Source organism: Leptosomus discolor, unplaced genomic scaffold (genome assembly GCF_034619465.1).
Source record: "Leptosomus discolor isolate bLepDis1 unplaced genomic scaffold, bLepDis1.hap2 HAP2_SCAFFOLD_92, whole genome shotgun sequence".
Classification (NCBI taxonomy): Eukaryota; Metazoa; Chordata; class Aves; order Leptosomiformes; family Leptosomidae; genus Leptosomus; species Leptosomus discolor.
In genome coordinates, this window is record NW_028237850.1 from 354,148 (window position 1) to 380,779 (window position 26,632).

Genomic DNA, 26,632 nt, shown 5'->3' on the forward strand with positions numbered 1-26,632 from the left:
AAGAGACATTTCCCCCAGCAGAAAGAGGAGCTACAGAGCTGTTTGTTAGTTCTGCAGAGGTGAGACACTAATAACACACACAATCTTATTCACAGAAGGCATGGCCGGTATTTGTAACTTCAAATTCTCCTGGGGCGGTTTTGTTGCTGCCAACACAAACCCGACCAGAACTGAACAGAGAGAAGCTAACTGGTCAGGCACAAAGTCTACAAAAGCTGTGACAGAGCTGGAGAGGTTCCTCTGTCGTGCTGCATGTGGGTAAAGGTGGTTTTTGAATCGGCAGAGGCACAGCTTTGCCAGTGTATCTGTGGGCTGAGTTTAGAACAAGGCCCTCTTGCCGATTCTGTGTCTGCATCGTTCTTGTCTCGTGATGACAGAAAGAAGCAGATTGTCAGGGCAGACTGAAAAGCTGTTTCAGGTGGTGGATTTTACGTTTCAGAAAAAATCCCCTGAGACTTTCTTGGACAAAGTCGAATTAGACAGTTGTCCTCCTGCGTTGGGTGACATGGAGCAGCCAGTAACCGAGAGAGAAAACCCTCCCCTTCCTTCAGGAGCTCCTCAGCAGGTGTCTGCGTGGTCAGCGGAGCGGAACAGCTGCACAGAGTCAGGTATCCTTCAGTCCCTTGCTAACAGTACAACACTCCATACCACCCGTCAAGCACAGTTTCTAGTTTTCTCCCTTTCTCGTCATTGTTAGTCCAACTGGAGGCACAACGCTTTGAAATCTAAGCATTTTCTTTGTCTTTTTCTTCTCTTTTTTTTTTTTTTTTTTTTTTTCCTTGGGGGGTGGGGTCCAGGTGACATTGGAGAACCCATTTCTCTCTGCTCAGAGACTGCCTTTGAGCGGTTGGATCAGCTCACCAGTGAGCATGGTGACCAAAGGCGGGAACAGGCATGCCAGCAGCGTGGAGCTGAGGGGCACGAAATGAGTGGAAGAAGTGAAGAAACCGTAGAAGAAACAGAGCTGGTTGTCTTGGATCTAGAACATGTGAGAAGTCCTCCAATCTTGTCGTTCTTCTTCGCAGACCTGCTGTTTTTATTTGTATGAAATACACAAGGTAGATTGTCAGCAGCGGCTCAGCCATAGGCTGAAACCACGTGTTTAAAACAGGCTTTTGCAGAAGTACTGACTCCTGAGCGTGTCTGCTCCCTCAGGGTTAACCCCAAACGGGAGGCTCAGGAGGGAGCCGTGTAGTGGGTAAATCTGATACTCCTCAGTGCTCCTGAAAGAGAAGTACTGTCAGCAAGAGCGAGGGGATGGGCTCTCAGAGGCAGCTCTTCTGATGTGTTTCTGACTTTCAGATATCCTCAGTAGTGGCTTTCTGCTGTCAACAAATACCCACTGTGTAACTCCTCTCACTCGTTACAGTGAGCGTAGCTAAAGGAAGAATGCAAGGGTCTGTGGCAGAAAATACGCTGTGTTATTTAACAGCGGGGGCAGCAGTAAGGTTTCTTCATAATTTCTTTACACGAGTACGTTGACTTGTATCAATGTCATACTTCTTGACAGCCTCTGATGAGAAGATTCCAGGCTGCCCTGAAGAGTCACCTCACTAAGCAGATGGAAAAAGTGAGCGTAGAGCTTCAGGAACTGGTACGTGGCATTCTTACTTTGCCTTCCCGCAGCAGCCCACCCCTGCCCGAGCTGAAGCCAGGTAACTGGTTTCCTCTTGTGTTTGCAGAGGGCAGCAGCGAAGAAGGGGCAAGCAGAGAGGGAAGAGCTTGGGCTGGTTCTTTACGGAGCGCAGCAGCAGCTGGCCCGCCTGCAGCTGGAACTGGAGAAGAGCCACGACCGCCGTTCTCAGGTGGCCGCAGCACGTCAGCAGCTGGAGGAGGAGCTGGAGGGCCTCAGGCTTACTTACAAGCAAATGTGTCAGAACACACACGATGAACGCCAGAAAGGTGACCGAGGCAGCCCTTGCCAGGTTTCCTGGCTCTAGTACTGTGTGGAGAAAGGGATTTATTTGAATCCAAGTCAAGCATTGGATTGAAAAATACAGTAACATTGATCAGGAATCAGGCACTCGCTGAAACCTTTCACAGGTATTCCTGGTTGTTTCTAAGACCGTGTGGCTACCTTGTACTTCTAAGAAGGTCTTTAGGACTAAAACTGTTCCGGGCAGATGGGCTGCTCTGTGACTTAGAAGGAGGAAGATCCTGTCGCTCTGTTACGTTTGCCTGTGTCTCTGTAAGGGTGTGACGAGATCGCAAAGGTCGTGGGTCGTGAGGGGCACGCGGGAGCCTGAGAGTGCCATCCGTGTGGGAACCCGTCCCAGCCAAAGAAATGGACTTGACTCATGCTGGTTGTGCTGCAGGCCTGTGGGTAGGGGACAGGAAAACAACTGTGATGGCGAGGGTAGCTCAGCGTAGGATAAACTGCCTAGAAAGGTTTGGCAGGTTGCTGAAAAAAATAGAGAAGCGTTCAACAGACTGAGAAAGAGACAGTTCTGTTTTGGGGCAGAGGAGTGGAGTCACAGCCTCCTGAGGCCGCCCCTTCTTTGATCTCCTGGGCTTCTGAGTGCTGGGAAGCAATGAATTGCTTACCAAGATATTAGCTGTGCTTGTGGAGCTGTACTCCAAAGCCGATGCAAATTCACATTTCAGGGGGGCTGATTTGGCTGGTCAGTGTGCGAATTTGGCTTTGGGTGCTTCTGTGTTTCTTTCCCTTTTACCTCTGTTTAAAGTGTGTCTTACAAACATACTTTTCTGTAAATATTTTTCCCCCTGCCTCCCCAGTCTCTGCAATGCAGACCCAGGTTGAAAACTTGGCCTTGCACCTCTTCTACGTGCAGAACACGGACCATATGCACCATAATATTTTACTAACGAAACGGTCGACAAAGAGGGCTGAGCTGGAGAAGGCCCAAGCTGACGTGGAAAAGAAAAAACAGGTATCAAGTAAAACTCTCTTCTTTCAAATAAATAAATGAATTCAGGTGACAGCTAGCGGCGAGTCTCGGGGGACGTGCTGCCTTGGCAGAAGGAAGGCTGTAGTGAATATACAGACACCATGGAAGGTGCGTGGGGATATTTTCCCCAAATAATTGAAAATGAGAAGAATCCCCACCACCAAGATAGTGGCATGTACTGAACAGAATTTTTTTATGAGCCTTATAATAGGAAGTAGTAATCAGTAGTGATCACTCTTCACGCAGGCAACGGGGGTGTGGGGGCAGAAAGATATTTAGCAAAGAAGTATCATATGTTGAAGTCTGGAGAATTGCTCTAAGTCCCAGGGAAGAGCGAACTTGGAAGGTGAACTGAGCGGTCGGTGTGCTGGAGCTCCCTCTGCTGCCTCCTGCTTGCAGCAGGACACCAACTAATTACTGTTGATGCAGAATTGCGGGCGAACGGTTGAGATGGAATGGGTTTAGATGGTTTTTAACAAAGGATTTTAAACCATAAATTATCAAGATTCCCAGCTGCTGGAGAGGTGGCGCAATGTAACCCATGCTGGCAGGGATGAATGCTGCTTCAGATCTGAAGGACCAATTTCCTACTGTGGGTGGAACGATAAAAACCAGCAAAGAAGGTTTTGTTCTCTTGAAAATTGTCACTGCTGCATTCAGGAGTCGTTTGGGTAGGAATGGAAGAGTTTCAGTAGGAATCAAAGCTAACTGAATTCATTTTCAGCCCAAGTTATTGCTGTAGAATTTAGTTGGTTAAGCCTGAGATTATGTTACTCATCCTGAGCTGTTTGGCTCTGCCTCTCTAGGATCTTCTGGTAGACCGCTTGACCCGGAAAGCCTACGAGCTGCAGGAACAGATTGCTCTGTTCGAAGCTCAGTTTGTGGCTCAGGCAGAGGACACCAAAGTAACTCGGCAAGCAGCAAATGAGGTAGGAGAATGCTTTTTTTTTTGCTTCTGGTTAATATTTCCCTCTGGAAGGACCGACCCCGTTGGCTCATGCTCACGTGGTAGCTACAGTGTAGGACAGAGTTGTATGATCAGTTCCTGTTTGGAGGAATGAAGACTTTTTTGTTTTGGTTTGTTTTGTTTTGTTTTTCCCTTTGTCCTCAAGAATTGCCTATAAATCACTTCCTCCCCCACCCTCTCTGCATTTTTTTCCTTGCAGACCTATGCTCTGTGGTCGGGGGTGACCATAAACCAGAGGCACGTTAGCTGAAGCTGTTCCTGCCCAGCGTATTATGAACACACACACAAAAAGGGCATTGTAACGTGAATTTGGTTTCCCAGCCTAGTATAGATTTATCCTGTCTACAAATCCTCTCTCCCCCAGGCTTGTATGGAGGTTCAGGCTATTAACATGGAGAAAAAGCGACTGATGAACCACTGGAATAGCAGCTTGGCGGGAATGAAGCAGAGAGATGAGGCCTATATCGCCACCCAAGCGCTGCTGAGGTACGGTATCTGAGAACAGTCCCAGGAGAGGCCTCACACGGGTTGGACGGGAGGGATGCTGAAAGGGGCAGTGCGTCTCCAGTTTATTGCTGCGCGTGCAGGATATGTCAAGCAGAACAAGTTTGCTGCTCTGAAGCACGTAGTAAGGTTAAAGGATAGGAAGCACAGTTCTTCGTCACTATTCTGTACCCAAAACACAACTCTCCCCCAAAATGTGTGGGGTTTTTAAAGCTGTTTAGAGTTTTTCTGTTCATATTTTAGTCATTTAGAAGAGTTCCTTCACCTTTGCAACATCTCTCAATCCAAAGAGCTAGACTTCAAGAGGGATTTTACCTGTCGCTCTCAGTTAGGGTTTTGTGATGCCTTCAGAAATCATCAGGAAAACCGTCCTGTTGTTGCCAAAGGAAGCGCTTATTTGCTCTGGAGTCAGCCTGGCTGATTGCCTGCAATGTGCTTTGATGGTGGCATCCTGGTAAGAGTGGGGGGTGGGGACAGGACTGAAAGCGGGAATTAATTTTCCTACGTACGTTTGCTTTTCAGTCTTCTGTCTCCATCCATCTTCTGATGACTCTGCACTGTCACAGCAGGGTGGCCTTTGTAAAGATCTTCCTCCTTGGTCTGTTGTCGCTGCAGTAGCGTGTTTGAAAAGAGGAATTTGTAGATGACTGTTCAGCGCGTGAGTCTACCCCTGTGGTGATTTTCCATCCTCTTTGCCTCTCCAGCAAGTACAGGCATGACCTCAAGTCCCTAGAAACGGACATCCATGGCTGTAGGAAGTCAATCAGGAAGGAGGAGGAGAAGAATGAGTTGCTTGTCGCCATCCTGAGCCGTTCACAGAACGATGCCAACATGACAAAGAAGCTGATTGCCCGGTGCCTTTCCAGGCAGGAGGCCTTGAAGGTGGAATCTGGCACCTACGCTCGCGTTCTCCACGAGACAGAGCAGGCCCTCAACAGGACCAGGATGGTGAGGAGAGTTACTTGGAAGAAGAACCTTTCAAATCAGACACAGATGTTTAATCCCCTTCCCCAAACAGTTGTAGTGACCCTGTCTCCTGTCTTTCCTGCGTTTAGGATCAAGCTGCTTGTCTGAATCAGTTGCTGTCCATCAGTAAGGACATAGAGAAAGGAACTGATGCCAAAGTGCAGATGGAGAACGAAATCATGGCAAAGCTTCAGGACCAGATGGTGTCCAGCAAAGCCACAAAGCACTTCTCGCAGCTGGCTGCAAAGCTCCATAGGAGAAAAACAGACCTGGTGTGTTATCTCTTCCGTTTGGGAGGGCGGGGGAAGGAAACCGCCCTGAGCGGTGTTTCTCAAGTGTGTTTCGTCCGCGCCTTCGTTCTGCTTTTCAGATCTGCAGTTGAAGGTCTGCTGAGTTTGTGACTTCAGTTTGGTTCTTCCAGTGCTCTTATTGCGGGATTCTGGTGTACGCGAGAGGGTTTGGCCAAAAAGGCCTTGACACATAATGTACTGTTCTTTCTTTACTTAAAAAACGGGACAGAACGATGAATTCTGGGAGTTTTTACCATAAAGTAGTACCAGTTCTTATGTATTGGAGGAAGACAGTGGATATGTAGTACTGCTGTACTCCACATTGAACTAACCTGTATCTCTGTCCGGCATCATGGAATGCGATACAGGCCTGCTCTCGTTCCTGAGTGAGGATTACAGCCCAAGGAGCAATCGAACCAGACCCACAGTTCTTTGTGGCACGATCAGTTGCTCTCTTTGGGAGTGTGTAACTGGAACAGATAGAAAAATGAGAAGATCCAGCGTAGTGTTTGTGGTGTTGAGTTGTGTGGGCTGGCACTAACAAGGCACCCACACCTCTGTATTTCTGCGGGTTACTTCAGCCTGGCCCTGGGATTTTTAAATCGGGGGCATTATCTTGAGCAACAGGAAGAGTTCCAGGGCTGGCTTCCGTTGTGAGAGAGGGGCCCCCCGCCCCCTTCCCACAGGCACACCAACAAGCGGACACTCGCGTTGTCTCCCATCAGCACCTGCGGTGCACGGCTGGATGTAGCCAGAGAGTCGTGGCCGCTGGCGGCGCGGGGGCAGCAGAAGTCACCCGGCTGCATTCGCGCTGCGCTCAACAGGCACCCGCCTTTCTGGCTGCTGCGGTGGTGGTTCGGTGAGGGACGTGCTTGTCGGGTGTGGTGGAGAATGTCCTGCTCCGGTGAGCCGGGCAGCTGGAGACACCCAGGCAGGGCAGGTAACTGCAGAGGTGATGAGCGCGGCCTCTTAAAGGCTTTGGGATGTTTGGGCTCCTTCGTGCTCTTCAGCAGCCTTATGGCAGAGGTAAATGTTGGTATCTCCGTCAGGAGATGGAGAAACAAAGGTACAGAGCGGGTAAGTGGCTGGCTCGCAGCTTGTGGCACAGACCTGGGAGGAGAATCTAAACCCCCTGACTCCTGTGCCTCGGGAAGCGGGCGTTCCAAGTCAATGGGCTGCTGCTGCTGACAGTAATTTGTTTTCTGTCTGTTGGCGTTCCTAGGAGCTGCATTTTTCCAAGGTTGAGAATGATGTGGCCCAGGTTATTCTGAATGCAACTCATAGCAGCTGCAGGCTGACAGTTCTCCAAAACACACTTTGTCAGCTGGACAAGGAAGTAAAAAATACCCGTGACCTGATCAGCTGCAGGGAAAGCGAGATTGCAAGGTGCAGTCTCCTGACCGAGAACAGGCAAGCGGTGCTCAGCCAGTACAACAAGAGGTTGGAGAAGATTCTTGCGCGGCAGGGGGTATGTACATTCCCATTTCAGTCCCAGGCTTGATTTTATTCTTTGTGGTGACCACAGGTGCCCCTGATAAATGTAACTGTGTAAGTGCTGAGTAGTTAAAACTTTCAGGCATCAGTATAGAGGTTTAAAAGCTGCACTAGTTAATGTAAATGTTTACGTCTGTCAAACAGCTCTTAGTGCACGGGGGGGAGGAGCTGGCATGAGTGAATTGTGAAATGAGGGTGTGCCCAGCACAGATTTCTGCAGGGAGTTGTCTGCGCCTGATGAAAACGTTGAATGACATCAATACTCTGGGAGTAACTAGGGTCTCATCAGAAAACCTGCAAATACTGACAAGGGGCGAATGGAGCAGGCGGGGTTATGTAGATCACTTGGTGCTTGGCCCCATTCAGCTGATAGATACCCAGGTCTGCCCCTGGCACCGTGAGCTGCAAGACCTTTATAGAGCCCAATGCAAGAATGAGTGCTGTGGCAGACTCTTGGACACCCAGATGTGCCTGTTGTAGGAGCTTAGGAGGCCCCTCTCGCCCCAGAGCCTGAGAGCTGTTCGGGCTTCCCTTGCATTTGTTCCCGTGAGGTCAGGAATGATTGGTCCCATCCAGCTCCTGGGAAATAGAGGCACAAAGGAAGTAACAGTATAGCGGAAGTATTCGGTAGGCATCTCAGCAGCTGGACCGGCCTTCTGCAAAAAGTGCTTCAGCAGCTTCTGCCTGATTAATCCCCAACCTTGCCCTCATCCAGGGTCAAGAACTGGGGCCACTGGAAATGGAGATCAACAGGCTGTCCAAGCAGATAGAAGAATATCACTCTGAGGTGATGACGCTACAAAAGCACTGGCTCAATCAGCAGCAAGAGCTGGTCAAGTTAACACACCAACGGGAGGAACAAGTAGCCTCCCTGGACACGTTAAAGAAACGGATCACAGTAATGCAGCAGAAGAAAGTGCGCAGGGAAAGTAGGTCATTCCCCAACTCTTTTTAAAACGTTCAGCTGTGAATGGAGGAAAAAGGGAGCGAGGGCTTACGGACGGGTGAGCCAGACCTTCACCAGAGAATGCGCCGTGCTCCTACGTCCGTGTGAGCAGTAACGCAGGCGGCCCCAGCGCTGCTCTGGGGCTACGAGCCAGGCACCTCTGCTGCTCTGCCTGGCGTTATCCCTGTCCCGACTGATCCCGCTGCCTTAACGGGCACAACCGAACCGAAGTGGCCGTGTCACGTGCTACACTTCTTAAATAACGTTTGCAAGTAGTTGGTGGGTAAATGTCCCCACCACGATGGCGCTTCCCTTGGCTCAAACCAGCTCTTTTCCACAGCAGTCTCCTTCAAAACCGTATTTGGGTTTTGGGCTTGTGGAAAAACGGTTTGGCTGGGTATGTGGGACGCAGGTGGCTCTGCAGGCAGCGTTGTCTGGTCTGATGGCAGTCTGTCACGCCTTGCCTGTGTTCCACCTGCTGCTTGTGGGAATTTTAAGACTTTTTTTTTTTTTCTGTTCACCTGTAGATGAAATTCAGCAGGAAACAAAAGAGCAGAAAGACATCGAACGTCACATGAGGAACATGTCCAATGACTTGATAAAGCTGAATGTGTTGATCCACAAGAACAGCAGCAGCTTCGAGGAGCTGCAATATGGCAACACGATCACCGAGAACGAGTTTGTGCGCTCTCTCAAGGTACAGACATCTCATTTCCAGGTCTCAGCCTCCCGTGCAGATCGGAGGCAGACAGTGACCGTGTAAATCTTTCTTAGTCTGACCACGTTGTGTTGTCTGACAATGTTATGCTTCCCAAACCTAGGCAGCAGAAAAAGAGTCGGTTGAGATGCAGGAGAAGCACAGTCAGCTGACTGAGGAGAAGGAAAGACTCCTAAACAGCCTGGTGGAAGCAGAGTAGGTACCAGAGAGGTTCTTGCTTTGTGCCACCCTCTTTGAATGTAGGTGTCCATGTCACCTTTCCTCTCTGCTCATCGAACTGAACCAGCAACAGCAAATGTGCTTCTGTCCTTCTCGGAGAAGATGAAAGGAGTTTCATGGATTTTGGGGCGCAGAAGCTGAAAGGTGCTTTAGCTGTCTCTGCAAGCAGCGAGAGCCGTGAGGATGTCGGCTTTAACAGTTCCAGCAGGCTCGTGCTGGACGTTGCTGAGATCTGTATGGGGTGACTCTGCCTGCGCTCTCCTCCGCCAGTCACTCGGAGCGAGCGTGCTGCGCTGGGCAGCTCACTGGGGTCCACCAGCCCCCGGCAGCCTGGGCACGCTTGTTGTTAGTCACCGTGCCACCACTGTGCCACGTTGTGGATGGCGGAGCTCCCTGTCTGGTTCCACGCTGCTCCTGGCTGCCCTTTTACGTGTCCCACGTGCAAACCCTCAGGTTCTGCTGCACCTTCAGCTCCATGTTCAGGACTGAGCTCGGGAGCGTGCTGCCACGCGTGCACAGGGAGCGAGCGTCCTCTCGGGCACTGACAAAGGTGCCGCTTTCCCTTTCTGTCACTGAAGGCATCAAATCCTGCTGTGGGAGAAGAAGATCCAGCTGACGAGAGAGATGCGTGCGGCGGTGGAGTCTGAGTCAGGGCACGGCGAGCTCCACGCCATGAGAACAGAGATTCACAGGATGCAGGTGAGCCCCGGGGGAGGAGCACTGGGGAGGGGAAGCTGCACACGATGGATTCAGCTTCGGCGTTGCTGAAGGCAGGAGATGAGAAACGGGCTGGGGAAGCAGCATTGCCAGGCCACAGCAATGTTGGAAATCGTACACCCTCCAGCTGGGCCGAATGAAATACATCCAGCGTGCGTGCTCTTCGTGCCTTCCTTGCGCCTGCCGTGTAACGGGCTGCAGCAGAGTCTAGAGACACCTGAGCAATCTATTTAAAACATAATATGTTTGCCACCTTATGCCGTGACCCCAATTTATAAGCAAAGGAATGTTGATGACTAAATATTGCATCATCTTAATCACTGGTTAGGGAAGCCTTCTGTCTTCTGGCAAAGCAACTCTTCCCTTTTGTTCCCAGGTTACTTTACTCTTCTGCTTTTCCTATTGCTAAGGAGTTCCAGTGAAACCTTTTGAAGATTACTTTAGACGAGTTGATAATCCAGCCCTTTGCTTTCCAGATCCACACAGGGCAAGCCGGGTTTGGGTTTAGAGCAAATTTGGCTTGCCAACACTCACGTGTCACGTATGTCTGGTTTATGTGGAGGGGATGTGCCGCACAGAATCGGTTCGGTGCCGTTTGTGAACATTTGTTACTTTCAGCCTATTTCATATCTTGACACACGGCAGGTCCGCTACGGCCAGCTGATGAAGCAGCAGGAGAAGATGATTCGTGATATGGAGGCATCTGTTTCTCGCAGAGAGGTGATAGCGCTTTGTGGAGAGGGTCAGAGCAAAAGAGACAAGAAGCTTGTCCCCAAGAGCGTCTTCCACTGCAAGAAACAGGAGCTGAGAAAGAAGATCAGCAAAGCCCAGAAGGTGAGCGAGCAGAGCAGGGCTGCAGGAGTTCACCGGGGCTGTAAGGAGCACCAGGGTGGGCTGAGCGCAGACACGCGGGGTGTCGGGACACAGACGGGACAGGCTTTGGAGGCTCCTTAAAAAACCCCACAGGAGAGTTCTGGGGAGATGGCTGGGAGTGCAGCTGGACGAAGAACCACACTCTGCCCTTTCCTTCTCTTCCGTTTGCCAGAACGTTCAGGACTGCAACACAACCCTCCTGGAGCTGGAGAGCGCCCAGGCGTCCCTCGGTGCCGCCTTCTCGGAAAAGCAGCGAGAACTGCGCAGGCTGGAGGCTGAGTGCGACGGCCTCGATGCAGACGCAGAAGCTCGTCGGAACAGGAAGCGACGGGTGAGCGGCTCCGCTCCCTGGAGCTCGCGAGCCCGACGGGACCGGCTGCTTTCTCCTGGTGCCAGCTCCCCATCTCCCTGTCTCGCCACCATCCTGAACTGAGTGTGCTTGGCATTTTAGCGGCACTTTAACTGAGCACACCTTGAGGGCTCATGGGGGTCCTGAATTGGGGCTGCAGTTGTACTCTTAGCGAGGCAGCATTCACCTGGAGACATCAGCCTGCAGGACATGGTTTGTGTCTTGAAAATACCCGGTCACAGCTCTCCTCTGTGAGCGCTTTCTGGCTGCTCATATGTTACAGATTTGAGAGCCAGCTGAAGGTCTTGAATGGCCTCCTGCAAAGGTTGTAAGTTGGTCAAACTCTGTCCTGGCGAGGGTTGCCCTGTGCATGCAGGTATTTCTCTGGTTTATGGAATTCTGTGATGAACATTTAATTTTTTTTTTTTTTTTCTATTAGCTGACGTGTGGATGTGGTGCTTAGGGACACGGTTTAATGGTGGACTTGGCAGCGTTAGGTTTATGGTTGGACTCAATGATCTTAAAGGTCTCTTCCAACCTAACCACTTCTCTGGTTGTACCCGTTAGCAGCTGTTCTGCCGGTACAAAGGGGACTTGATAGCCCTGTCCCTCTTCAGAAGCCCTTCCCTTTCAGAATGTGATGGTTCCAGTACCGGTGACAAAAGTCACCTGCCTTTCTTAGTGCTTTTCTCTCTGCGGCCTGCTGTCAAAGCAATTTCTGTTGTTGCTTTCCTCAGAACCTTTTGGAGATCGTGTCCTACCAGACTCGCCGGAAGCACCTGCAGGCGCTGAAGGAAGGGACGTACACTCCCCTGTGCCGCACGGAGCAAGCCTGGAGAAATGAGCACCAGAAACTGCGCCACCGGCTCCAGACCATCGATGCCATCGTCCAGCAGATCCAGCAGGACCATCCCCAGCACTACCGGACTCTCCAGTGGCTCAGACAGTGCTTGGGCTCCAGGCTGGGCTCGCAGGAAGCCTGACTGCCACCAACCCCATCCATGTAACCCTCAGCTCTTGTTCTGCTGGAGCCTGCAGGCTTTGTAAATAAACAAATATCTAAAAACTAAGTCTGTGTAGCAGGTAGTGGTCACCAAAGCTGTAGCAGTGCAACTGATTTTTGTTTCCTTGGCTGCACAAGGGTGGCTTCATCCCTCCCCCTGGCCTGGGGCGCTGGGGGCAGCCGCCCCCTTCCCCTCCGGGCCCCCCCTCTCTCACCGCCTTTCCCTGCAGCTCCGGGAGGCGGAAGGCCCCGGCCCCGGCGGGGGAAGGCGCCCGCCCGCTCCCGGGGCCGGTCCCGCCCCGCAGACGCCTCCGTGCCGTGGGGCCGGTCCCGCCGCGCCTGCTGGGAGGCCGGGCCGGGCCGGCGGGGCCATGGCGGGGCCGGGGCTCCCGGCCGCGCTGCTGCTGCTGGCGCTGCTGGGCTCCGCCGCGGCGGGCAGCCCCGGGGCCGCCGGCTGCCAGGTGCCCCCGGGCGAACGCTTCGACTGCGGCCCCGAGCGGCTGCTGTCGCGGGCGGACTGCGAGGAGCGGGGCTGCTGCTACGCACCCGCCGGCTCCGGCTCCAGCCCGGCTCCAGCCCCGGCCCGCCCTGGTGCTTCTTCCCCAGCGGCTACCGGAGCTACCGGGCGGAGAACCTGACGGCCACCGCCACCGGCTCCGCCACCCGGCTCCGCTGCGTCGCCGCCAGCTTCCTGCCGGGGACCGTGGGCAGCTGGCGGCTGGACGTGGCGCTGGAGACCCCCACCCGCCTCCGCTTCACGGTGCGAGCCGGCCCCGGGACCGGTGCCCCGGTGCTCCGGACCCCCCCGCTGACACCCCCCCCCTCCCTTCTGTCCCCGCAGCTGCGGGACCCGGCCCGGCAGCGGTACGAGGTGCCCCTGGCCACGCCGCGGTCGAGCGGCCGAGCCGCCTCCCCGCTCTACGGGCTGCAGATCAACCAGGATCCCTTCGGCCTCGTCGTCTGCCGGCAGCGCGACGGGCAGGTCCTGTAAGTGCCCGTCCTGCCCCGAGCCTTCCCGAAGGGATTCGGTCTGGAAGCGGGTCCTGGCCCCAACCCCAGCGGTGCGTGGGACGGAGCAGGGATGCGGCAGGGGATGGCGGTGACAGCAGCGGGGTGGCGGTCAGCGGCTGCGGGGGCTTTGCTTTGAGCCCCTCTGCGGTTCGGTGCCTGGGAAGGGGAGCAGGAGTCCCAGAGATCAGTCGAAACCCAGCTGCTGGGCACCGCTGGGGCTGTTTGCCGGAGTCTCCCTTTCTCTCCGGCAGGCTGAACACCACTGTTGCGCCCCTCTTCTTCGCAGACCAGTTCCTGCAGATCTCCACCTCTTTGCCCTCCCATTTCATTTCTGGGCTGGGGGAGCACCAGACGCCGCTGGTCCTCGACACGGCGTGGACCAGGGTCACCCTCTGGAATCGGGATATGACGCCTGTGGTACGGAGCGGGGCTGAGGGAGAGGGAGGTGGCTCATCTGCGCCTGTGGGGGTGGCCCTGCAACCTCTGACATCTTGTTTGGGGCTGGGGAAAGGCATCGGCGGCTGTGGAGCTCTGGGACCTGGCCTCAGCCCTGAGCAAGCCCGGGGGACTGTTGTCCCCAAGTCAGGCTTTTTCCCCCCTGGGGCTCTTGTTTGGCTCAGAAGCCGCTTTCCCTGACACGATCCAGGGCTCTTGTTTGGGGCAGAGCTCTGCTGACTCAGGCAGTGTCTGGGGCTGCAAGCCCTGGCTTTGCACCCCGAGCCGTGACGGTGCTTCTGGCCAGTGGCAGGCAGGTGGGTGGGTGGGTGCTGTGCTGGGGCCTCCAACGGAGCCTCACCCACACTGCGCTGTGCTCTACTCCAGCCCCAGGTCAACCTCTACGGCTCCCACCCTTTCTACCTGGTGATGGAGGACAGCGGTTCGGCTCACGGCGTCTTTCTGCTGAACAGCAACGCGATGGGTGAGTCCCACGGAGGTGCTGGGCATGGGCTTGGCCCACGTCCCCATCCTCAGCTTGTTCCTCCGGCGCTCGTGCTTCGCCAGATGCGCTCCTGCAGCCCAGCCCGGCCCTGACCTGGCGCACGACGGGCGGGATCCTGGACTTCTACGTCTTCCTGGGCCCTGACCCCAAGAGCGTGGTGCGGCAGTACCTGGACGTCATTGGTAGGGCCGAGCCGCGGGCGGGGGGCACGGGTGCTCCTGGGATGGCTCTGCCGGGATGCTGCGTGGCCCGTCTGAGGTGAGGGCTGGGGCTGCCCCTGAGGTGAGTGAGGCCCTTGGGTGGGTGACGGGGTGTCTTCTGCCTGCTGGCTGCCCGGGGGTGGTGGGTGGGAGCTCCAAGCCGGAGCCGGGCCGGCTGGGGCATCCCCGGGGGTGACCTGAGGGCTGGGCAGGGGAAGGAGAAGGAGACAGACCCCCCCCAGCACAGGCACTGGGCATCCCGTTTCCCAGAGCCCCCCTGAGCCCCCTCAGCCCTGCTCCCCCCCTGCAGCTGCCCCGTCCCCAGCCCCTCCCCTGAGGCCAGTCCCGCAGCCCCAGGCTGCCCCACGGCCTGTCCTGGCAGCGGAGAGCGGGGCCTCGGGCAGGCCCAGGGCTCTGTTAACCCAGGGGCCTTCAGCAGCCGTGCGGGGAAGGAGCGGGGTCTGCAGGAGCGGCTGCAGCAGGAGGGGCTCCGGCCTGGGGCCGGCTGTGACAGTCAGGGTTCTTTCCCTCTGCCAGAGGCCGTGCCAGGGGCTCGGTTGTCTGTTCCTGCCCTGGGAATGTCGTCAGCTGCATCCAGCTCAGGCTGAAGCTGAGGAGATGGGCAAAAGGAAAAGCAGCCGGACAAGGACACGAAGGGGATCCGGCTGCGAGCTGCCCCCAGCTGCAGACAAGAGACAGCCGGCCTCTCGGCGTGAGGAAGGGTCGCTGTGAGTAGTCCTGAGCAGAGCTGGTCACCAACATGCACCGCGGGGTCTGTGTGCGTAACCAAAGCACGGTACAGCCATGTAGTGTGTGTGTGTGTGTGTGTGCGCAGTGAGGCTGTGTATGTAGGAAGCCTCATATTGTAAGAGCTGAGAGAGGCAGAGACAGAAGTGTCTCAACAGTAAAATCCTCCCAGCAGCACCAAGAGCGGGAGCTGCAGTGAGTCCTGGGCCCTTGTGTTATAATCAGATCTGAATTTTGATTTCATTGATAATTAATTGTTTTGAATGAACAACTAACATCTTATAGTTAATTCTTTCCTGATTCAATTAATTTACATTATGGTAAGGAGTAGACAAAACCTCACTTATGCTAAGAGACAGCAGATGCAGGCCTTAGGAAGATGGCCAAAGCTGAAGGTGCTGTGGATTGGGAAACTGTACAGAACACAGAATGAGGAGGGAGGGAGGCAGGTACAAGGGGTGAAATTGTACGTTCTCAGCTAGTTCTCTTATCTTATGTGATGAAACCATTGAAACAAAGGAATGTTGCTGTGAAGACTCTCCCATCCTCCCCATCCTAATTTGTATATCAGAGATTTTGATCAGTAAGATAACGAATGACTAGATTAGGAAAGGACTATTAAGAAAGTTATAGAATAGGGCGGACCAATCATTGTAACTGTCAAAATTAATAGCGGGCATAACATGCATGCTTATGTTAAAATCTGTTAAAGATCATGACTTTGCAGAAAAAGGGTGTAAGATGTTGAATTTTTGATGTAACTTTGAAGCCCGTCGGGTGGAGCTGTCCCCGTGCTTCCCAGCGCTGCAATAAAGACGGGCCGGCTTATCTGCAGTTGTGTAGATAAATTTGTCGCGATTGCGACCCTCCGTCCACACTTGGGGCCGTGTCACCCCTCTTCTGCTCCAGGTGCCTCCCTGTGCCTGTGCCCTCCCACCTTCCATCACTGGCGTCACTCTTTTGCTTCCCTGTACCTTTCTTCTGTCTGTTCTCATACCCTGCTCCCTCTTCGTCCCTCTCTGCTTTCCAAGCCCCTCTCTTGTTCTGCTATTCTACCTGCCCCTTTGGTTTTTCTTGCTCTCCCTCTGTCTTGCTCCCTGCCCCTCTTTTTTCCTTCCTCTGTCTCTGTCCTGCAGCGCATGGCTGTTTTTTTGTTCACTGCCTCTTTGTCCCGATCTGCATTCCTCCTTGTTGTTCACAGTCTGTCTGGCTTCTTGCCTGAGCTGCTTTTTCTCTCTCTGCCTGCATGTCCCACTCCCTGCCCCTGTCCTCCTCTCTCTCCTTCATCGAATTGTAGAATGTATTGGGTTGGAAGCGACCTCTAAAGGCCATCTAGTCCAAACCCCCTACAACAAGCAGGGACATCTCTAACGAGGTCAGGTTGCTCAGAGCCCCATCAGGCCTGACCTTGAATGGCTCCAGGGATGGGGCTTCCAGTACCTCTCTGGCAACCTCTTCCAGTGACCCAGCACCCTCATATTAAAGAACTTTTTCCTAATGTCCAACCGAAATCTAGCCTTTTCTAGCTCAAAACCACTACCTCTCGTCCTATTGCTACAAACCCTTGCGAATTGTTCTTCCCTGCCTTCTTAGAGGCCCCTTTCAGGTATTGCAAGGTTGCTACCAGGTCCTCCTGGAGCCTTCTCTTCTCCAGGCTGAACAACCCCAACTCTCTCAGCCTGTCTTCATAGGGGTGTCAGACCTTGGTGGCACCAAACTGATCTCAAACAAAGACAACAGGAGTTTGAAGATAAGAGAATGGTAAATGTCTGATTTCCTAGGTCAAGTTAGGAGGGACATCATTTACTTCACTGCAGTTCCTTTGTTGTTGTTTTGTATCTTAAGACCCAGCTTCTTTCCCCAAAGGGGTGCTAGCTTTGTGGAGGTACCACCTAGCACACTTTTCTGTGCAGGACTGGAATTAAACAAATATCCTGACTGTGTTTTTCAGCTCTTTGCAGACTGAGTAAAAGAACCCTGATTTGGGGGACAACAGGACTTACAGTGCTAATACCCCCCCCGCCCCAGCTTTTTGGAAAGCACATAGAAGAAAGTGTGACAAAGGAGCTCATAGAGAGGAGGGGGGAAGAAAACCCACCAGATGACTAAGAGCTATGTCTGTAGTTGGATAAAGCTGCTCCGAGAGAGAGAGACATCCATCTTCCCTGCATGGGAGAGTCAGGGCAACGACTAGAAATGAGGAGCTGTAATCAGGTGTCCTTTTTCAACCCCAGTGTCGAAGCTGTCCTTTGAGCATTTCCTAATCCCACTGCAGCTGAAGTGGGTCAGGTACCTCAAAAGCATCTCTTGACTGACCCAGCTGATCTCTGCACTTGTCCACATGTGAAGGGGGAAAATACCCGCTTTGAGTAATGGCCTCATTAATGCCTTTAGCCTTAGGGTCTGGGTATGGACTCTGACAAGCAGGAGGAGTTGAATAGACCTTCTGATGGGTCTCCCCCTGTTGCTGCTAGTGTTTCTGTAGGGATCCTTCATCTGTTAAGTACAGTTCTTGCCTCCTGTCCCACTCCTCTCTCTCTGCTGGTTTCAGCTGGTAGTGAAAAGTCGGGGGTTTTCTCCATTTTTCCCTTTCTAAAGCAAGGGGTTTATATGTAAAAAAAAAAAAAAAAAAAAAAAAAAAAAAGCTAATGCTGCCTTTAACTGAATGTTGCCCTGCCCTGTCGGTCCTGTGCTGCTTCTGACTGCAAATGAGCCTCAACACGCAGGACAAGTGGAGGGTGGGAGGTGAAAATGATGCCTTGCTGTAGCTGGAGTTCCAGGGCAGTAACCTGGGGGGCTCCAAACCAGGTGCCTGGTGTCGTGCTCTGCCTAACGGGGCAGTGAGCTGGCTGAGCCAGATCTGAACACCCTCTACAACCAGAGCTTGGCTTGGGCTGCTTTGTATGCTGACTGCTTTAGATAAAACAGCCGTGTGTACAGCTGAGCCTCTGGACTATAAAAACTGAACACCGTGTTACGAGCAGGAGGCTCTCCCAGCAACATTCGCTGCAGATTGGTTCATGTTCTCCCACTCTTCCATAAACAAACCCAAGGTAATACTGAATTTACTGCATGAGCTGTGTTTAACAGACTGCTTTGTTATTTCTCCTTCCACTAGAAGGCCCTTCCAGAATCAGCAGCAGCACAGCAAATACATTGAACGAAAAGAAGCCGGTGTTAAACTGTCTTGTTTAGTGTCATCAGGAAGCTGATGGGAATATCCTTAAGTCAAAACTGGTATGGAACTGGAAATGGGTCCAAAACCTCTGCTGTGTGGCCCTTAGTAGGGTTGAAACCTTTTCCTTTCCTGGTGATTAGTTCTAGCTGTCCAGAGCAATGCAAATCAGTTGTGTTAAGTTGGTAGCAACTTGGATCTTTTCTTCTATCCCCAAATGTTTTTCAAAAGAGGTAGTTGTGGCTTCTAAATTGGGTCAAGTTATCTAAAAATCATCAGCAGGATTTTTTTTCTCATTTCTGTTAGTGCTGGGTAAAAGAGTAGAAGTTGATTTGGAAACCTGTAAGCTGAAGGGTGTTTCCCAATAAGTTTCTTTTTTTGCTTTTGTGGAGTCTTCAGCATTTTATTTTCTCCCACAGTACTTGTAGGCTGCAGAAGCAGCCCCGGAGGCACTATGGAATTACTTGTGTAATTAGCTTGGCTCCTGCTAAGGATATAGATTGCCGTCATACTCAGAAGCTGGTTGAAGCGATGAAGCCATGTGGGGTATTTGAAGACGAGGAAGATCTGAATCGCAGGTCTAACAAGGCTGTAAAACTTGTTCACCTCTTCATTTTTTTAGGACAAACGGATGAGTTTTCTTTACAGGCTGGTTGTTCCTGGAAAACTGAGTAACTTGGTCAAAGAATGGATGTCAGACCTTGGTGAGAGCAAGGGAAGGATTTTTTATACGTTCTTCTCAAAACAGCTGAAGCCTTTTGATTTCTTTTCAAGGCCGTACTACTGGGCTTTATGCTAAAGCTCAACTTTTGACTTTCTTCTCAAGTATTGAGTGGAGCCGTTGTAACTGTCATTGAAATAAGGTCTAAAAGATACCTCAGAGGAAGATCTTGAAGTCTTTGGGGCCCCGAATCAGTCTGTGAAGTGGCTCCATCAGTTGACTTGTAGCAGTTCACAAAGCTCGAACAAGGTGTTGTGGGGGAGGTAGATGGTAAATGGGCACTGATTTGCCCCAAACAGCCTGCAGCACCCAGTCTGCTTCGACATTGTGACAGGAGATTTGCCTTTTGTATAGCTGCTTCATGTGTGCCTGCTGCAGGGAAGAACAACCATAGGTCTTATTTTGGGTAAAGTAATGAAAGGAATGCTACATTGGGGTGGGGGTTGGGGGGTGTGCTTTTGGGTTTTTTGAGTTGCAAGCACTCACTGCAGAAAACCAGCATCAGTCTGTTAGACTAACCACTGGGTACGGGCCTGAGAAGACACTTTATGGAGGCTATTCTGGTAATGGTGGTGACGGGAGCCTCGGTGGAGTTGACAGCATTTGTGTTTCCTTTCAGCAGAGTGCTTTACCTGAGGAGAGTTGAGAGCAGAAGGAAATGACTTGTGTTCTTCTGGTTGTTTGATCCAGCCTTGTTCTTCCTTCATTAAACCGCCTGTAATTGCCATGCTATGGAATCAATTAGTGCTGTGTGTGAGCTGGTGGCTCCGTGAAGGCGCTGTAGAGCATTCAGCCTAAAGCAATGCAGGGGCAGCAGGCCCACCCCAGCTCAGATGCCCCTTTCCGCTGAGGAGGTACATCCATGTGACGATTACTGGGTGAACAGTCTCAGTTCTGTTGAAGCTGCTCTAGACTGAGCTGCGGATGGGAGCAGTCTGACCTTCAGCCATCCGGTGTCCCAGCAGGGTTGAGATTAATGGAGGAGAAAGAAAAGGACAAGGCTGCTGGGGAAGGACAGGAGGAGCAGAGCAGGAAGGAGGATGGGAGGACAGTGTGAGTGACAGTGGCAGGGAGAGGGGATGGAGGAAAGAAGAGAATGAGATGAAGAGGAGGCAAGCAAACAGGAGGGCACAAGCGTGGGGTCAAACCCTTTCTCTCTCTCTGGAGAAAAGCTGCTACTTAGCTGAGTCATGTTTTTCTGCCAAACAACTGCTCTTTTAACGTAATAATGATGGTGATGCTGCAGACCGTGGAAGACAGAAAACTCTTTTCTTGTTCTCTTTGGTCTATAAGAGTTGCTGAGGTAGTGTGGGTGGCCCTTGTGGCTAACTGCTGTGCGGCAGGAGTGTATTGTGAGGGGTGTTTGTGAGAAGATCCAACAGGAATGCCCAGTATAAACCCCTTGAATCCACTCAGTCATTGCTTCAAGGGAGTCATGCCTTTTCGTCTCCTTTTGCCAGCTTACATAACCCAGAAGTGATGTGAGTTGCAGGGCACAGAGAGAAGTGTCCGAGTTTTTAGACTGGGGAGGGGTGAGGGTGTTGCAAGGAGATGTTGAGTGCTGTATTTAATTTATGGTTTATCAGCATTTGGATGACGGATGTTCTATCCCCAGTCTGGTAGGCAGAGGTCTGTGAAGCAGATGAGGCAAATCTTAGGGAATGAGCTGGTGGAAGACTTGCCCGCTGGCAGGAGAGGCCTAGAATGGACAAGTGCTGCTTTTGATGGAACGTTTCCTGTAATGCCTTATTTCGCTTCTAGATTTGGCTGTTGCTTTGAACTGAATTTGATGATCCTTTAAATCTAACTTTCACTGCATTTGCTTGGAAATGCTGAGGTAGGAGAAGCCAATTTTGTTATCTCCAGTCAAAAGTTATATGTGCTGAATGGAGATGATGTCTTGTAACTGGCAACATCTATCCTGAAAATCAAACAACATCGTCGTAGAGATAAAAGAAGGAGAAAAGCCTTTGCCTTTGTATTTGATCTATTGCTGCCATCTTTCCTGCATGCTAACTGAAAATAATTCATCTCTTCACATTGTGTAGGGGTGTGCAGTACAGACCAAAGGTGACAGTTAATTATTTAATGAGGGTAAATGCAACAATGCAGAGAAAGGATTAGAAACACCCAAAGTACTCTAGACTGTAATTCTGAAGAGAAGAGCAGAGCATCTTCCAACTGAAGGAGGCTGTAAGGCAGGAGAAGAAAGGCACAGCAAGAGAGGCCTTGTGGAGCTAGTGTCTGTGAGCAAAGACAGACCCAGGCTGGGAGGGTGCTGGTCCATAGCGAGTTCAGGCTTTGGATGAGACCCCTAGGTAAACTTGGGCAGCTGGCAGACATAATAGTAAAACATCAGAGAAAAATGTTAATTAAAAGTCCATGAGCGTAGTAGTGCTTTATGTTAGAAGACTGATGTGCCAGGAAATAGATTTCGCAAAGCTCCATCCTGGTTGATAAGGGTGGACGGGGACACGTGCTTTTGAAGTCAGACACACGCAAAGTTGTCTTCATCCAGCTCTTTTTGCTGTGCATAGCGTGGCTGTCCCTGGCGCTGCACGGAGGGAATACGGAAGGCAAAGACAGGACCTGAACAACTGCTCCTTCCTCTCCTGCTGATGTGTTACTATGGCACGTGTATTCGTTTTCGTGTTGTCATCGATAGACGGTGATACACGGGCCTTTGGAGATCCCGATAGAGAGTCCCACTGTGAGAGGCACAGTATAAACCTCTCGTCTATCTCTGGGTTTCTCACAACTGTTAGCGTGAAGTCACGTCACATCAGATCTATAGAGAAGCCTGCTCAGCACCACGGTGAGGATATGTCGACCAGACACACCTTAAACTGGTAAGGAGGGCAGCCGAGGTGAGGGGGGATCCTGGGGGGCAGAGTACTTGCTTGAAAGATGTGAGAGGATGTGACTGTTTTGTGTTCTACATGAGCGCTTTAAGCGTGACTGAGTTCCTGAGTTTGTGTTAATAGCTCTCGCATACCTCAAGTGAGCGCTGTAAGACAGGAATTTGCTCTCGACAGCTCCCTCCAAGGAAGTTGTAGTGAGGCTGGTGTTGGTCTCTTCTCCCAAGTAACTAATGACAGGACAAGAGGTAATGGCCAGGGCAGACTGGCTATTAGGAAAAATTTCTTTACTGAAAGTGTGGTCAGACATTGGCCCAGGCTGCCCCGGGAGGTGTTGGAGTCACCATCCCTGGAGGTGTTCAAAAGACGTATAGATGTGGTGCTTAGGGACCTAGTTTAGGGGTGGGCTTGGTCGTGTTAGGTTAATGGTTGGACCTGATGATCTTAAAGGTCTTTTCCGACCAAAACGCTTCTCTGATTCTATAACATTTTTTCGGTCATTTTTCGAGTGAAAAGACAAATGTATTTGGTAGAATGGCAGTTCCCCTCTCGGCTGTTACAGAGGTACCACTGGCACTAGAGAAGATCCTACAGACAGCTCTGTGCTGTATTATCCAGCCACGTGGTAGTTAGTCTTGGAGAATGCTGGTTCTGCAGGGAAGCCCAATATGTGAGGTACCCACCAGCAGGATAGATGTTTGCATGTGGGTTTATGCCGTGTTTATCTGGGTGTTTGGGAGTTGTCCAGAACTGGCATTATTGTGACCATTTCTCAGAGAAATAAATCTCTGTTGAACATGGGTTCTTGATGCATCAGAGGGAAGGCAGCTTCTCTCAGCCTTTGTTCCACTCACGCTTTATCAGGGTCACTAAAAGTGGGCTGAAGTGAGATTTGTCAATCGTAAAAGGCTCAGGAGATGGATGACCACAAGCGATGTTACTTTTGAGAGTTGTTAAACTAGGAGGGAGGTGAGAAATGGACGCAGACGCAGACTGACTGACTTCCCAGCCAGTCAAACCCTAGATTGGGGTGGCACCAAGGCTAAGTTTAAATGTTCTTCAGGTGGAGTTTTTCATTCAGTAAGGCCTGCAATTGGCTGGTAGGTGTTGGCTGTGCAGGTATATGGGGAAAATGACAGGCTTTCCAATTCAGGAAATTGCACTGGAGATTTAAAGCAATTGTTCATCCATATAGTTTGAACGCAGAGCTGCGGCTTTCAGCGATTGGATCAATTTTGAAATGCCACCCTCCCTCGTAAGATGTCCGAGACTTCAGCCAAGGCTTTGGCACTTTCTGCCTGTTTTCCCAGTCCCTGGTTTCTGCATCTTTACAGGAGAGAACCTAGAGAGCTACAGGAGCTCGCAAAAGAGGCATCCTTAGCAGCAGTGGCGGAACTCAGTGTTAGGATTTTGAGAATTTAAATGCAGATTCTTAAGCCCGCAGGGTTCCCTGGTATGCTGCAAATGAATTGTATCAGGATGGGGTTTAGCTTTTAGTCAGACAGCAGTGATCATTTCAGCAAGATGGGTTTGCGTTATTAAGCATTCAAAATCCAGTGTAAAGCTCCTAAAATACACGGTGTTGTCCACAAATACAGAACCGTCTGGTTGTGCCTGCACTGAATCCCCAGGAAAACAAGTGAAGTCTTAAATCATTATGCCATGAAGAGCAGAGTTGATTTAAAATGAGTTTCATGCCCTTTTTTTCCTATCACAGTCCTAACTTTCTTTTGATTGTAAAGTTAATCCTGGTTTTAGCTGTGTATTTTGGTAGAGAAGAGAATGATTGCATCTAGTGTAGAAGCTACTAACTTGAATGGTAAGGTGTCAACCAAAATTTGTGAAAGTAATCTTACAGGTAGCATGGGAGCTTGGTCAAGATGTGTGAGGCTGCGGCTGTTCAGTATTCTAAATGCTCCTTCTTTCCACTTGACATCTACAGGGCACTCCAGAGCAGTGGGCCAGGCTGGTCCAGACCTCCAGCGTAACAAAACTGGAGCAGAAGAAGAACCCACAAGCTGTTCTAGCTGTTGTCAAATTCAGACTGGGTACAGGGTATACTTGTTTTGTGCGTTTTATGAGTTATTGTGGGATCCTTTGAGCAATGTGTTCGTGTTCCAGAGGAAGAGAATTTTTTGGGATGCTTTGTGACACAGCACATTTTTCAGGGCTGCTGTCATGATGTCACGGGAACGTTGGCCCAGAGGAGAAGGAAGGTGTCAGTGCCCAGAGCAGCCTTTGTAGCACGCTCCTTCCAGGAGGGTGTGACGAGAGTGCCCTTTTGTCCCCTTGGTTGGGCCCCATCTGCAGACTTGTAGTGTAGCGCTGCAAAGGTGAAGGAGCAAGTCTGTGGTGTGCTCTTCAGTGTTCTTTTGCCTTTGGCCCATTCCTTCTGTTTTTTGCTAGACAAAGTGTGGCTGATGACGGATCTAGCAGGTAAGCAGAGGGGTTTACTAGGTGCAGGATATCTGGCTTCTGTATCGATGTGTCCTTTTGCTGTTCCTTAATAACCAAGTTGATTTTCCAACAAAAATACCATTAAGGTACCGATAGTGCAGAGGAGGCCACAAAGGTGGTGAGGGGGCTGGAGCACCTGCCCTGTGAGGACAGTCTGAGAGAGTTGGTGTTGTTCAGCCTGGAGAAGAGAAGGCTCCGGGGAGACCTTCTCGCGCCCTTCCAGTGCTTAAAGGGGGGCTACAGGCAAGGTGGGGAGGGACTCTTTGTCAGGGAGTGCCGTGATAGGACGAAAGGTAACGGTTTGAAACTGAACGAGGGGAGATTTCAATGCGATCTTGGGAAGAAATTCTTTCCTGGGAGGGTGGTGAGACACTGGAAGAGGTTGCCCAGAGAAGCTGTGGCTGCCCCCTCCCTGGCAGGGTTCAAGGCCAGGCTGGATGGGGCTGGGAGCAGCCTGGTCTGGGGGAAGGTGTCCCTGCCCACAGCAGGGGGTTGGAACGAGATGGTCTTTAAGGTCCCTTCCAGCCCAAACCATTCTACGAAAAGAAGCTGCTTTAGCTCTTGGGCAGAGCAGAAGCATTGACTGTTAAAGAGCAATTTGCATTTTCTTCATCAAATTTCTGTTTATTTTATTGGCTGGCAAAACCGGGCAAAACATAGACACCAGAAACTCTAGAAAAAGAGTAGCCTAGTATATTGTCCTGCTGTCTTGCTTGCTATGTAAAATAGCTGTTGCTGCTGGCGGGCTGTTGTGAAAGAGAAATGCTATCTGTTTGGATTTACTTGTTTTGTGGGGTTCCCCCCATCAGGCAGTTTTATAACAGCATCTGGTTAATTCTCCCTTGCACGTTGCAGGTGAAAGCGCCCATGGATACCCAGAAGCCCGTCCTTCGGTGAGTGTGAAAGGAACCTCTTCCTTCCATGGCGTTTCAGAACTGTGGAGCAGGCTGTGAGCTTTGCCTTTGGTGACAGAGTGCCAGCCTCGCAGGCTGAACGAAAATACCTTTTAGTGTCTATGCAGCGGCAGTAAAGGGGTCACTGGCTGTTCTCTAATTTTCTGTTCAAGAACTTTTAGACAGATGAAAGTCTGGTTCTGCAGACAGAAGATCGCTTGCTGTTCTTGGGCATGGTGGAATATATCATTCACAACAGTATTCAGTACTGTCTAATTAATCCATTTTAATTTTTAACAACTTAGTGTCGATTTCTGTTACTTGTTATGATTTCTCCTTAGTACAGCTGGATGTGGAGCTGAATATAGATAAGGTTAGAATTGATACGTAAGTGACTGGAACCATTGCAAGAAAGTTTGAAATAATCCTCCACTCTAATGAATACTGGATTGCATAGCAATCCCAGAGATGTAGTCATGCCCTCCCCGTGAATATTGACCAGCTTTAGTAGTGTTGATGTGAGTGGACTGAATAGCAAATGACTGAACGGGGATTTGGCCTTTATTTTCGAGTATCAAGCACCTTAATTTGAGGTTTGGGATTACACAGCAGAGAGCGTGTCTAACAAAATGAAAGTCATCTTTGAATAGTCACACTTCAGATTTTCAATTGATGCCACTTTCATCATCTTGCTAAAACACACCTTTAAAATGAAGTTTGGGGTTCAGCAGAGCACCGTAAGCCTTCCCCATGGCTTTTCCCGTGGGTACGGGTGCATTGGCAGATGCTGTGGCAGTTTGCTCTAGCAGACGTAGGCAGTGGTGAGACAGTCCAGACGGGAGCTTTCAAAAGTTACTGACTCAGAGAATGCTGGTTGGATGTCACAGTGCAGGGAAAAGCAGACTCAAGTGTGGTGTGATTATCAAACCTCCCAAGTGCCAGAATGGGGACTGTCACTCACGCTGCTGGCTGTCTGTCCACAGAGCACAAAACCAGCCTCACAACCCCCACCAGCTCCCTCTGTTTCTGAAGGAGAGGATGAAGGTGATGAAGAAGAGGAAAACAAACCTCCCCCTGTTATCGCCCCGTGGCCTGAACATACAAAATCAGGAAGTCCCAGCTTTGGTCAGCACTGCAGCGGGTGTCATTCAGAGCTACATGTTTCGGATCAGACAGCATTTGCCGTCCACGGATGAACGGGCTGGAGTCCTACCGTGACCCAGTGCTTCACCCACGTCACCGACACCAGGAAAGTGTGCCTTGAACTTTCCCATGTAGTCATGAGTTTCCTGTGATTCTGAGAGGGACCGTGTGTTCATCAGTATCAGATAAGAGGCAGCACTGTGTCTGTTAATGCCAGCGGTGTCAACGTGAGCAGCTCTGCCCAAAGTGCCTGTATGGGCTCTCTGGCATCAGCGGAGAGAGCGGTCATCAGACACAGTCCACCCCCTTGTGGGATCCTTAGGAGAAAGTGTCCCCTGGAGGTAGCCGTCGCTCTCCGCAGGCTGTACAAGTAGGTAAATGAAGAGCTTAGGCTGCCCCCTTAGCTTTTCCATGGCTGCAGTTTGGTGAGGAGAATCCTGCACAGCTCTGCCTTGTGAAGAGAAGGGAGGTCTCTGAAGGACTGGAACGCAGTTCCTCGTGGCCACTCCCTACGGCTTGAAATCCTGATGAG

At 51.3% G+C, this 26,632-nt stretch overlaps 2 protein-coding genes across 2 annotated transcripts in view; one reads left to right on the top strand and one right to left on the bottom strand.

Moving 5' to 3' along the window:
• The window catches only part of LOC147412607 (serine/threonine-protein kinase PAK 3-like), a gene marked incomplete at its 5' end in the record, with an annotated part of 290,193 nt that overhangs the window by 208,106 nt on the left and 55,455 nt on the right, over positions 1-26,632 (bottom strand). The window lies entirely within an intron of this gene.
• Positions 446-12,022, top strand: LOC147412608 (coiled-coil domain-containing protein 40-like). Its single transcript, XM_086481180.1, has 17 exons — positions 446-608; positions 798-988; positions 1,511-1,594; positions 1,683-1,902; positions 2,737-2,891; positions 3,716-3,838; positions 4,241-4,362; positions 5,085-5,328; positions 5,436-5,618; positions 6,859-7,104; positions 7,846-8,059; positions 8,604-8,773; positions 8,898-8,989; positions 9,592-9,712; positions 10,376-10,564; positions 10,776-10,934; positions 11,690-12,022. The coding sequence occupies exons 1-17, from the start codon at positions 506-508 to the stop codon at positions 11,933-11,935; spliced, it is 2,862 nt and encodes a 953-aa protein (XP_086337306.1). The 5' UTR covers positions 446-505; the 3' UTR covers positions 11,936-12,022.

What these genes read in the sequence shown, in the direction of transcription:
- LOC147412608 (XM_086481180.1), top strand. Translation starts at nt 506, where the DNA reads ATGGAGCAGCCAGTAACCGAGAGAGAAAACCCTCCCCTTCCTTCAGGA. An exon ending in GCCACCCAAGCGCTGCTGAG is followed by an intron (nt 4,363 to 5,084) that starts GTACGGTATCTG and finishes TTGCCTCTCCAG; the next exon opens with CAAGTACAGGCATGACCTCA. An exon ending in AACAGCCTGGTGGAAGCAGA is followed by an intron (nt 8,990 to 9,591) that starts GTAGGTACCAGA and finishes CTGTCACTGAAG; the next exon opens with GCATCAAATCCTGCTGTGGG.